At 38.0% G+C, this 13,414-nt stretch overlaps 1 protein-coding gene across 4 annotated transcripts in view; it reads left to right on the top strand.

Moving 5' to 3' along the window:
- LOC139132401 (brefeldin A-inhibited guanine nucleotide-exchange protein 1-like) overlaps window positions 1–13,414 on the top strand; it is a 183,288-nt gene that overhangs the window by 44,423 nt on the left and 125,451 nt on the right. For all 4 annotated transcript variants that reach the window (XM_070698743.1, XM_070698742.1, XM_070698745.1 and 1 more), the window contains 5 exons: window positions 2,546–2,678; window positions 3,423–3,584; window positions 4,752–4,986; window positions 10,195–10,429; window positions 11,181–11,280. In XM_070698743.1, coding sequence (XP_070554844.1) covers window positions 2,546–2,678; window positions 3,423–3,584; window positions 4,752–4,986; window positions 10,195–10,429; window positions 11,181–11,280 — 865 coding nt within the window. The remainder of the gene's footprint in view (window positions 1–2,545; window positions 2,679–3,422; window positions 3,585–4,751; window positions 4,987–10,194; window positions 10,430–11,180; window positions 11,281–13,414) is intronic.

Below are 13,414 nucleotides of genomic sequence, written 5' to 3'. Positions count from 1 at the left end.
GATAAAAAAAGTACTTTTTGAGGAAAAAATAGAGTGGTCAATTAAAAGAGTGGTCAAAGTGATAGGGTTTTTATGGTAAAGCTGGGCTGTAAGATTCCTCATGTGCTATTTATAGCAATTATGCAATCTGTGTAAACAGTGCAATGAAAGTTACATGATTCCTTATAATGCTTTTGATGACCTTGAACTTCTTAAGTTTCAAACAATTGTCTCTTCAGTGTGCTTTCTCTGAGTATGTACAGTCTCAAGTTATTCAACAGAACTCACTTACAATGTTAATAAAGATATCCACCTTCTTCATCCATACATGTGTCACAAAAGGTTATTCTCTACATAACACAGCAGAGCTCTGTCAACTGTTGTGTTGCTTGTTCTTTCAAAACCGCTGGTCAGACAGCTTTAATATTTGGTTTACAAGTCCCTAGGATGACCTAAGTGAGATAATTTCATACAGTCAGGAAATACTTAATTTTGTATCCATGTCTATAGTAGCTTCAGGGACTTTGGCCCTATGTTCTTGTCTCCTCATTTCCTTAACCCTTTACCTGCCAGATAGTATCACCTTCCCATCTCCCAAGTCAGTAAAAAGTGCTATTGAGCCAACACCATTAAGTATTTTCACCCGCGTGGCTTGGAACGTTATAGCAACTTTAGTCCGAAAAATTCATGTTTTCAGTATCTCTATCTTTAGGGACCTTCAAATCTTCAAGTCTTTATTCATATGGGACATGTTTTTAGCTCACATTTGGTTATACCAATGTGAGTTTATCGTATAAGCTGAAGTCGATGGCGTCTGTATGTATGTGTGTATGTATGTATGTATGTATGTATGTATGTATGTATGTATGTATGTATGTATGTATGTATGTATGTATGTATGTATGTATGTATGTACGTACAGTATGTCCGTCAACATCAAAAACACGCAAACCGCTGCACATTTCAGCTTGGTATTTGGTGTGTGGATGCATCCTGGGCTATAGATGGGATTTTGTTCAAATGAAGTCTGCATTGCCAAAAATATGCAAATGAGCGTACAAAATGTGAAAATGGTCAAGAATTAATATCTGGAGAACCGCTGTTTTGATTGGTTTGAAAATTTGTGTGCAAGTACCTGAGGTGAACCTTATACAGTTTTTTGAATATTGTGAAGATATCCTTAATTTTGTATTTTTACTGAATTTTTTGGTGATTTTTCTCATTTTCAGTAAAAATTCTTCTTCTCTGAAACCGCCAGCCCAATTGCTCTCAAATTTGGGTTGGATCTTTGCGAGGGTGTTACGCTTCTAATTTGTTGAAATTATGACAAAATTGAAAATTACTATTTTGGAGCAATTTTGTCATTTTTGGTCAAAAATCTTAAACAGTATTTTCTTTCTAAACCCCCTGGACAGACAGCTTTTGTATTTGGTACACAGACGTACAGATATAACAATAGTTAGATATGTGGAAATTGTCCTGAAATATACAAATTTGTATTTTTAAGACAATATTGTCATTTTTGGTCAAGAAAACTTGTTCTCAAAATTACTTATTTGATAGCTTTGTAATTTGGTGTAAAGCCCCGAGGGATGTTATTAGATAAATTTTCTGCTCAAAGTGTTGGGAAACCCCCAAATTTGTATATTTTACTATAGGTAATTTTCTCAGTTTGTGACCTTAAATGACCTACACCAACCCAGGATATGTTTTGAGACAGTTTTGAAGGCTGTGAACATAATTTTGTCATATTTGGTATCAATTTGTAGGAAAATTTGATCCAGAAAACAAAGCTTGGGTGAATTTTTTCATTGCGGACCAATTTTTGCAACTTTTCTAAGTAAGACATACAAGAACTGATGAGAAATTTGGATCCAGGATAATTCCAGATGTTGTAATCACCGCCCACAGTGGAAGGCATTTCACCATCTGTAACTAACTTAAGTGCTGTTTACATTAGAATGATAACACTCATGGCATTAATTAAAAAATTCCCAAGGTTGTAAATATATTTCCTGTCAATGACATCTGGTGTTATGTAATACCAAGGGATGGATCATTTGATATTCAGGAGGGTAGGGTCTAGAAGATTGATGAGGTAGCATTACTTTTTTACCAGATCCCTTGTACATTTTTTTACCCACTCCCACCTTTTCTTTTTATCAAACCTTCTCTGTCTATGTTTTTTTGTTGACATTTGCTTATGTATTTAGGATCTGCTTGTCCCATTGCTATAGAAGTTGATATGCATGTTCCTAAAGATGACCTCTAGTACCTAAGTTGGAGACCTTATTTGCTGTTGTCATTCTTGTTCCTGGTTTAAATATTTCTCGAATGGACCAATTCAAACCGAATGTGAGCACACTGTCCTTGACGGTATTTTTCTTTACTAGTTTTAACCAACTTGACCTGATGGTGAAATATTAACTTGGCAGGAAAAGGGTTAATCTTTTAAATAAACTTTTCCATGCTTGACATATTTTTGTTAGTTGTGATATCACCAGACACCAAAGACATTTCGATGTACAATGACTTCTTTAACCAGGATACTTCTTTTTGTGCACAGATACAGGAAGCAAAAGACAAAGAATTAAAAGATGTTGGATCACAGACAGACAAATCATCAAATCAGAAAGATGAGACACAAAGTTTGCAAAGTAACAAATCTGAGATGTCACAGAACAATGAAAATACAACAGGTATTTCTGAAATATGGTTCATTCTGGAAAAGTATACTCTGCACTGCTAGTTATTTGTTATCTTTTTTCCTGCAGGGAGAAGTTTTAATGTATAGATTGGTGAACATATTCTGTAGTAACTTGCCTGGTCCTCTGTGCAAAAATTCCTTTGCTTCTCTTTGTATAGTTTGTTCATTGATCAAATAATGGGCTTTGGAATAATTACTGAAATTGATTGTATATTCTGAGCCAACTTCACACTAGGCATGTTTTGATTTGAGATGTTGACCTCATAATTCACATCTTTATAGTAAAAAAGACAAGGTTTCATGTTGCGGTGTGTATTTGTTAATGAATAATCAATGGATCAATTCGTATTTCAAATGTAACCTAAATATGCTGCATTTTTCACATTAAAAGTGATGTGCTAAAGTTTTATAGTTTTTATCTTACCCTTCCTTTACCGTTTACAGAACAAGTGTTGATAACACTGCTGGGAACTTGTGCCCATTATAAAGCATACTCTAGTGGCTTGTTCACACGTTGTGTATTGGGCAAGGGAAATAGAGCATAACCTAGGTTATTTCACCAATGCATTAAATCTGACTCTTCTGTGTTGTTATGTCACACATGGAAAGTTTCGAAGTGTAATCCAATGCATGAAGAAAGGTGGAATTGATAGGTATTGATTTCAATTTGACCTGCAACCTCTCTATAATCCCGTGCATTGGTATTAGAGTGTAGAATAAAACAATCTATTTGCAGATTCTTCAGGAGTTAGTGCAGCAGTAAATATAGCTAGTGCAGATGTTAGTGAAACAGCTGAATCAGATGCCACATCACATGACACAACTACAGATACAGACAATGTGGATGAGATTGTAGCAGGTATTGTTGAAGATTTATTGGATCAAGTTGTCCTGCAAGGTAAGTTGTATGTGCAAGTGTTTTACCATTGATTACGATTTTACTATTGATGTCCTGTAAACAGGTCCATACTCAACGTACACAACAGTGGGTTAGGGCCAAATCAACTTGGTAAATGATCAAAGTGTAATTCCTAGCATGCATATTCCAACACTTATGGTCTTAATGTTGCACAGCTGGAGACACTCTGTCTAAAGAGATATATCTTCAGATTTACTGGCAGTACGTTGAATAATCAGTGTGGTAATAAAATCAATGTATTAACTGTATACTTGATAAGCTCTTGCTTTGAGAAATCATGATTTGAAATTTCTTGATTTGATGCACAACATCATCAATTTGATTAAAAATATAGCACAGCTGTTCAGTCAATTCATCCCTTTGAGCAGTAAGTAACTTAGATCAAGTAAAGGGCCACCGTCCATCAAACTACAACGATATGGCAAACATATAGAATAGAAAATGTGGAAATGTGACATACAGTTCTTGTAATCAAATTTATACAAAATGAATATTTTCCACTGAAAGGAGAAATTATAGATTACAGTACTTGTAAATTTTCTCCTCTCATCATCATGGCTTTATATATAAAGATGGACATCTGCAATATAATGTCAGTATTCAAGTGAATAAAAGTGCCATTACGTTGTACATTTCATGATTTGCAACCATGGTAAGCTTGAACCGCATTAACCCTTTTAGCGCCAGGGTCAATTTTTGTCGCCTATATCAAAATATACACCAGTCAATTTTTTTCTAATTTTTGCTAAAATTTTGATAACAATCTGAAGCAAATAAAATGTGATGTCCCTTTGATCCAAAATTGTCAAAAAAATTACAGAAAAATTCACAAAATTGGTAAAATGTTGCATATATAATTTTGATGGGAAAAATTGCAGCGCTCAAAGGGTTAAAAATGCAAGAAATGTGACAACATGTATTATTAACCACCATCGGAGAGAGAAGCTGTAATCTGTATTTGATTTTTGTTGTGTACAGTGTGAAGTCATATAAAATGTTACTCTCATGATAAAATACATCAGTCATTCACTCAATATTTGCTAATGCTCACTAGTCATATTTGCCAAATATTCCACATGTCCAAAAGAGCATTTTAATAAAAATACAGTCATCACGCTCTATTTTATTGTGTTTCTTCATTTGCAGAACAAGCTTCTGTAAATTCTCAACATGCTGATGACTCAGGTGCTGAAGCAGGAATGTCAGATACACCAGTTACAACATCTACCAATGCAGATGAGACAATACTGGATGAAAAAAATGCAGTACCAACTGAAGCTGCACCATTCTCACATATTTTACAAAAAGATGCATTCCTTGTGTTCAGGTCTTTGTGTAAACTGTCTATGAAACCCTTACCAGATGGACCAGCTGACCCTAAGTAAGTTGACAGTTATTGATATGTACTGATCATATATCAGTGTTTCCGCTGCCCGCTCGCCAAATCGCAAATGCGAGAAAAAAGTAGCGTTTGGCGAGAAGATTTTGGCAAAAGTTAGCCAAACTTGCGAATCGAAAATTGCACTATGACGTCATCACTTTGTCTGTCCGCGCGCACATCGATGTCCTGCATTCAACTTGAGACGTCATGCTTTATCTCTCTACATCCCTGACCTTACGCGTCAGGAGATCCTATTTGTAACACATACAGTATGAATAAATTGTAACGAAATAACTCACAAATTAATAGTACCGCATGTATATCATGACTAGTTGACTAAAATGTTGCGAAGTTTTGGGTTTGACTACGCGCAATGTGTGATAACTCCGTGCAGTGACAGCCATGTCATTGTCAACACTGAAGGATCGTAGTGACAGTGAAACTAAGCAAAACGGCAAACTTTCCTTTTTGACTTTGGCTGCTCCACCAATATGGGGGAACCACCCCTACAACACACATTCTACGCGCAAGTAAAGCTATGAAATGGAAAGAAAGATTACGATCGATGTACGAAAGTCGACCGTGAATTTGGAAAGGAAGGTAGCGGCATGCATACACATGGCATTTTTTTTAGAACGTAGAGCGAGTAAGGCACACCTGAATAGCGAAACTGTTCGTGGTGTATTGCTGCCAACAAGAAAATACCTTTACTGGCGTTAGAAACTTGTGTGAATTGGCTTCCTTAAATATAAATTCGCGACAATTTTCAGTGTATCACGGACCGTGGTGTATTGTGACGTGACATCGGACTTTCAGAGAAGGCGCTCGCTCGTCCGCTGCTGAGTCGCCTAGTTCCGCATTCACATCGTGCAAATACGCTAAGTCTTGTTGCGATATTTGAGCATTTAACTTGATCGTCAGTGAAACAAAAAGATGTTTTCTCCATATCAAAATGGTATATATTTGATATTTTACGGTTCTGTTTACATAATAGAGACGTGAACATTTGGATTTATGATCCGTGATTTCCGCGATCCATGGCAAGCTTGCTGTGAATACACACTGATGTCTTTGATGATGACCCTGACCCGAGCGCCATTGATACGCTGTGCGCTGTCCGAGCGCCGAGCTTCGCTTGCTACACTTCAAGCGTAAAGCAAATGTATTGGAAGTCTAAAAAAATGCACATATTTCTCAAGTCTGAGAGTATTTTTCTTTCGAACTGCTACGAGAATGGATATCTGATTCGTTTGAAAAAACTAGTATGCTGAACCAGGTTTCGTGCCATTGTCTGTAGTACAGTATCCACGATAGCGATTTCAGGTTTGTTACTGAACATAGTTGCATACGCCTAACTTTGGACAAGTGTCGCTCGCGTGGTGTCGCTTGAAATTCGGACAAATTTTATGTTGTATGCGTGGCTGATGTTGGCATTGTAATCTGAACCATAAATTGGTGTTACTTTTAGTATCCATAGTAGCACTAACAGGGTTTATTTCCGTCATTCTTACGGAAAATGCAGACAAATATTTATTTTTGCATATTAATGAGAAAGAAATGACGTCATTTGTGATCAGTGGTATCGGCTTGGCTAATTGAAATCTCGTTTGGCGAATAATTTTTTAGGGCTTCTAGCCAAATTTGCTACAAGATTTTGGAACCCAGGGGAAACACTGGATATGAAACTGCTTTTGCAACATAAAACTGAAGTCACTTTCCAGTGGAACTGTATTAATCCATCAGAAAACCAGCATTCTTAATAACAAAACATATGAGTAAGACACCAATTTTACAAGATACAAAATAAATCATTAATGTTAGAAAGATTAGACATTCAAAATTGAAGGTTCAGTTTTATCATAGTGAGAGCAAGCTTTCATACTGTAAAATCTATTTTTACAGGGATTCACTTTCTCTATTTGAATATTTAAGACAGTTTCACTTGGATTTAAATTCACTGACCTGCCAGTAAAACAATAAAATTTTTTGTTGTTTAATATTTTCACTGAGATTTAATTTAGCAGATTTCATCAATCTGCAAAAATAATCCCAGTGAACAATGATTGCTTGTACAGTATTGTATTTCCATGTAGTTCTCTTCAACAATTCTGCATTAGATGTGAATAGCTTTCAGTTCATTATCTGGAAATATCATGGCAAAAGCAATACAATCAGCTGTGTGCAGTAGCATGGTTACAGTACAATCAACTCAAAGTAATTCACATCAAACAAATGCCATCCAGGTACATGTAGAGATCCAATATGGACTTTCACCATTTACTTTAACCAATTAACCCTTTGCAGCCCAGAGCGCCCTCAAACGCCCTATGGGGGTGCGGCCAAAGCGCCCGAAAGCGCCCGAACATTCCAGACTTCCGGGTTGATTTGAAAATGTGGGAAACGTAACGGTGTTTCTTGGTGAACGTATCATCAGTTTCTGGTGACGTACTAAGCAAATGTGAGGCTATATTTTCCCGCTCATAAATATTCAGGTTGCCATTAAAAGATTTTGAATAAAATTGATCTGCGTTTCCTGGGACGCGTCGCCAAGTTGAATTTTAAATCTCTGTTTACGTCTTTCCGTGGCGTTTACCGTCAATGAAAAATCATGGATCCTGGCCGGGCAAAGTCATGAGAATTTTCATGGAAGACAACGATGAGGAGGAATTTTTAGGCTTCCCAGACATAGAAACAGTGAGTGACATCGACGTAGGAGAAATCGATGCGGCACTAAGGCAAGTACTGGAGTTTGAGGACAGCGAGTAACCGGAAGCGCCTGATAACTTGCGTGAGATCCTTGGTCAGCCGATCTTGAAAATTTCGATCTTTTCCGAATTTTCTGGTCGCTGAATCTGGTCCAAATCATCGTTTAGGTGTCGGAGCTCAGCCGTTAGATTATTTTTTTCTGTTAATTCCGCCTTTTTTTCTTCAACGGGTCGTCGATGAGACCAACCGCTATGCAACTCAGAGTCAACGCAACAATGGCGCCGACCCGTACTGGTATGAGACGAAGGTTGACAAAATGCGGGCTTTCATCGCCGTGAATATTTTGATGGGAATCCACACCCTCCCAGACGTAAACGACTACTGGTCAACTGATGACAGATTGCAAGTACTGGGGATCGCATAAGTACTGCCGAAGAACCGGTACAAGAAGCTGTCCCAGTATTTTCACATCAACAACAACGAACTCGATCTGCCCGCCGGTGACCCCAACCGTGATCGCATGTTCAAGGTTCGACCTCTCCTTGACCTGGTTCATTTTTCTTTCTCTGCTAGCTATGTGCAATTTCGCGAGCTGTCGATCGATGAGGCTATGGTCAAATTCAAAGGTCATAGCTACATGATCCAGTATATGCCAGCCAAGCCAGTCAAGTGGGGTTTCAAGGTGTGGATGCTTGCTTGTCCCCGTACCGGATACTGCCTGAGTCTCGACCCCTACACCGGTAAGAAAGGCGGACAGGTAGCACAGAAGGGCCTTGGATACTCAGTCGTCTGGAATCTATCAAGGATGTACCACAACATGGGGCATATTTTATTTTACGATAATTTTTTTAGTTCAGTTAGTCTCGCCCTAGATCTCCAGAAACAAGGTACCCTGTGCTGCAGTACTGTCCGCACAAACTGGCTTGGGTTTCCAGAAGACCTCCGTAATTTGAAGTTGCGGGACAACACAAGCGAAGCCCGGCAGTTTGGCAGATTGGTGGCAACCTCATGGCAAGACAAGCACACAGTCAACATCTTATCAACATCATCGCAGCCAGAAATAACAACAATCAGACGGAGAGGTGGTGATGTATCATGTCCGCAGAGTGTGATAGAGTACAACAAGTTCATGGGCGGAGTTGACCTTTCTGATCAACTCGCCACTTATTATCCACTCGGAGGCAAGCATTACAAATACTGGAAATATTTGTTCTGGTTTATCATCAACAGAGCAATTTGTAATGCTTGGATCATGTATAAGATCGCCAACACACCACCTCTAAGACATCGATATCGCCAAAAAGACTTCCGTCTGGATCTGGCATCGCAACTAGTGGCTGGTTTTAGTGGTAGAAAATGACCAGGCCCTCCAGCAGCTCCAGTCTTACTTCCATCTTCACTGGCTGCGGAAAACCTGCCTTGCCATGAGTGCGTGAGAATAGACACTGCCAGAGGAAAGAAGACCTGTGTCCTCTGTTCCAAACTTGGAAAGAAGACAGCCTCTGGCAGGGGTGTGCAAACATCATGGATGTGCTGTAAATGCAAGATAGCATTGTGTAAATTTGACTGTTTTGTCAAATTTCACGCCATCCAAATGTGAGGTCAACATCTCTCACACATGCCAAACGGCCCTTTTCAGGGCCACTAAACCCTCAAAAAAGAGAACTACCGTACACACATATACAAATAAAATGAAATAAAATAAAGACATAGTCACACATTAATAAATCCTTTCATTTTGTTATAAATATTGAAAATTTTGTTTTCAATATTACTTTTACTTTATTATAAATTCAAAATTTTGATGCAAATATTTCTTCACTGTGCCTTGAAATTCTGCAAAGGTTGGTAGATATGCAATGATACCAACCGCAAAATCCCGGCTCCGTATGATGCTACAAAAATTGCAAAATTAAAAAAAAATGTTCTTCAAAATAACATCTTGTAAAAAAAGGACACACAAACTTATATGAATGTTTTATTTATTTTTATTTCATCTGGGACATCTCATCTGAAAAGGAAAGTGTAAAATTGTGCAATCAATCAGCTGCCAACTTTGATCGATGAGGAAAAGTATAAAGAAAATTTCTTGGATTCTCCATAAGCAATGTATCATTAGAAAGGAAATTTTGTAAGCTTCAAAATAAGTTCAGGTTGCTGTAGTCAGTTTTGAGCCGTTTTTTCACAATTTTGGAAAAAACAAAACACTGTTAATTATTACGTAATACTTCAGCTGCTGAGTGGAGAGTTCTGGTCTCCACTGTACATTGTTATGCAAATGACCTGGGCTGCAAAGGGTTAATATCATGCAAAGACTTGAACTATCTCTAATTCACATACACAGAAACAATCAAAGCATAGGCATTGTGTTTTTGATTAAAGTAATCCATGATAGATTGAACATTACCTGGATAATAAAATACAGTTTGACAAATCTGCAATGATCAAATTTGGATGTACGTGTAACCCATGTAATGACCCCATTACTCTTGTCTCTTTCAGGTCGCATGAATTACGGTCAAAGGTTTTGTCACTTCAGCTTTTGCTGTCAGTTTTACAGAATGCTGGAACAGTGTTCAGAACAAATGAAATGTTTATAAATGCTATCAAGCAATATTTATGTGTAGCACTTTCCAAGAATGGTGTGTCTTCCGTTCCAGAGGTCTTTGAACTCTCACTTGCAATATTTCTGACATTGCTTAGCAATTTCAAAACTCATCTCAAGATGCAGATAGAGGTAAGCAAATGCACAAAACATCACTGAGTTTGTTTATCTCCTTGTACACACTAGTATTTCCATGACTGATCATGAACAGAGTGGGCAGCAGAGTGACTACTGTAAGCTGTTTTAATGTTTTCAATGCATTAGTCAACTCATCCTTTTATCAATTTCGTAAACCAATAGACAAGTTTGCACTAGCATCTGTTGAAAGCTGTGTAGTAATTCACTATCTAGGAAGCAGAATTGGGTTGATGTCATTGCCTGTGAATTGCACAATATTTTCCATCGGGTGATCTATGCAAGTGTAGATACCAGCTCTGCTTTTCATCATTTCCACTGATGTATTTGTCCTTGGATATCTATTGTGTGTTTTGTAATTTAGATCTTTTCCACTTCGGAAGGAATTATACATTATTTGTAAGCTGTTATCAAAGAGATGAGCTGTTATCAAAGAGATGAGCTGTTATCAAAGAGATGAGCTGTTACCAAAGAGATGAGCTGTTATCATTGAGATGAGCTGTATGGGCTGTATGGGCCACAAGGAGTTTTCTACTGATGATAAAATGGGTTGTTTATGTAATTGCATATCATTCCATCACGTAGGAAAGGGTTTAAATGAAATAACCTGACTCCACACCATACATGTACCTCAACATAGTATCTCCTGACTCCACACCATATCTCATTATAATATTATAGCATCTATGTCACAGTGTCTCTATTAAATTAAAACATTGATCAAGGGATTCTTTGAATTGTTCCTCAGGTGTTTTTCAAAGAAATATTTCTGAATATATTGGAGACATCATCAAGTTCATTTGAACATAAATGGATGGTAATTCAAGCCCTGACAAGAATTTGTGCCGGTAAGTAATTCAGTATTACAATTCTTTTCACGGGTGATTTCATGAAATCCAGTCTGGTCTATGACACACATAGATTTTAAGTCATTGAGTGACATGGAAGGTGAGTAAGTGTTTAGCAACCATTCTCAATCGCATGGCAACCAAACTTTAAAGTAATAGTCGCACCAGCCGCTTACTGACTACACATGCACAGATTCATAATATACTATGTGAGTAACCGGAAGTGTACCCGACGAAATTCATGGGTGCCGCCATATTTTTTTGAGTGCTCGTAAATAAACAAATACGAAACGTGCAAAGTATTATTTTATAAAATGCCATTAATAAAATATATCTCTTTTACTAGCCAGTAAGTATTATTATCCACCTTGTCACTGATACAAAATATCATTTCTATCATGCCTAAAAAATAGAAAAAGAGTGAAAAACTGTCGTGCATATGAACAAGGACATATGCAAAGAATGCTGGTATTGAATGTTAGAAGAGCACCCTCTGTGTCCATAACTAGATGTAAAATTGGGACTGAACGCTAGTTTTCAGCCTGCAAGTGGAAGTTGGGCAGTACAGTTACTATTACAACAATAATGATGGCACAATACGTCCCTTATTAAACACAATGGGTAGTTATCATGGTAAAAATTGCAAATTTATGTCCAATATTTTTTTGCATTAAACAGAAAATCTAGACCTGCAGGGTCTGACATCATGTATGTGAAGTGTTTTCATCAGAGGGTAAACTGGGCATAGTTGTCGTACAAACATATAGCAAGTAGCAATTAATACGTCAGTTTCGAGTTACCATAAGACCATGTGGTAATTCAAGGATTTTAAGCTTTCGCCACTAGGGGCGCTCTTCCTTTGACCGGAAGTGAGGGCTACTTTCTGGACTCCGGTCTGCGTATATTGCGATAACACAGACTCCGTATCCATAACCTAAGTTTAGTCCACTCTCATCTGCTCTGTTGTCACCGTAAGTGTTGGACTATGCCAAACTTTTACTGCAAAGCTGGCAAACTCGACAAATACCCATGGATGAATGGTGTGACCTTCCACCGTTTTCCCGATGTTAAGAAAGAGAAACGCCCAAGATCAACATGGATAAGGATGATACAACGTGAACTTAGCTGGATACCTAACTGTTTCCACATGTTTGTGATCTATTCCGCTCTTGGACTATGCACCCCATAGACGTAAAAAGAAAGTCAGGAAACCAAATAGCTATTTCTTATAGGGATTATGCCACCATGTCATCTTTGACGTTGGATTTTACTGTGAAAAGTAGCAAGTTCGTCTATCATGTAACCGTCGATCGTTCCCTATCATTCTCAAAATTCATACCTGGTACTTAATTTGCTTTAAAAACGCTCATTTTGTGTGATTTTCGGCTGAATTCGACGGACACATTGCCAAAACATAAGCGTGAGTAACATTATTCGACATTATTTGAGTACAACAACTGGGGCGATAATTCTTCGAGATCAACCAACGTACTCGCTAAACAAAACAGCAACATTCTCGATGTCGGCGTCTTGCCAACGCATGTAAAACGGGAACTTGCCTCGCTACTCGAAGAGCGAGATCATTAAAATGCATTAAAATAAATTTTCACAAACTCAAACTAAGGAAAGAATCTCTACACTGCGACTGATGAGAAACCACACTCAGGTTTCAAAATGCAAGCGTCAAAGGGCCACTCTATCAACTTTGTCACACCATAGGCCCAAGGTCAATGGATTTCTCAGCAAGCTCTACCAACTCAGCCTTTTTAGTCCCCACGGACATGGTCATGTCCGTGCGTCTGTCCTTGCGTGCGTGCGTGCGTGTGTGCGTGTGTGCGTCCTTCCGTCCGTTCACACAGATATCTCAGAGATGCCTGGAGCGATTTCATTCAAACTTGGTACAAGGATTACTTCTTATGTCAGGCATATGCACCTTAAATTGTTTTGCGATCCGACCAAATATGGCAGTGTGACGGTCATTTTATTGAAAAAGTGGGGACTATGTCATTGACAATGACTTTTTGAAAAAGAGCTTTATTTCTAAAGCGACTGCACTAAATTTGATGAAACTTTGTAAAGATGTTTGTCACACAGAGCTCTGATAGCACACAGTCAGTATTGCATCAATTAATTG

This window comes from Ptychodera flava, chromosome 5 (assembly GCF_041260155.1).
Source record: "Ptychodera flava strain L36383 chromosome 5, AS_Pfla_20210202, whole genome shotgun sequence".
Classification (NCBI taxonomy): domain Eukaryota; kingdom Metazoa; phylum Hemichordata; class Enteropneusta; family Ptychoderidae; genus Ptychodera; species Ptychodera flava.
Note: the sequence above shows the minus strand (reverse complement) of the source record. Positions and strands in the feature narration are given on the sequence as shown.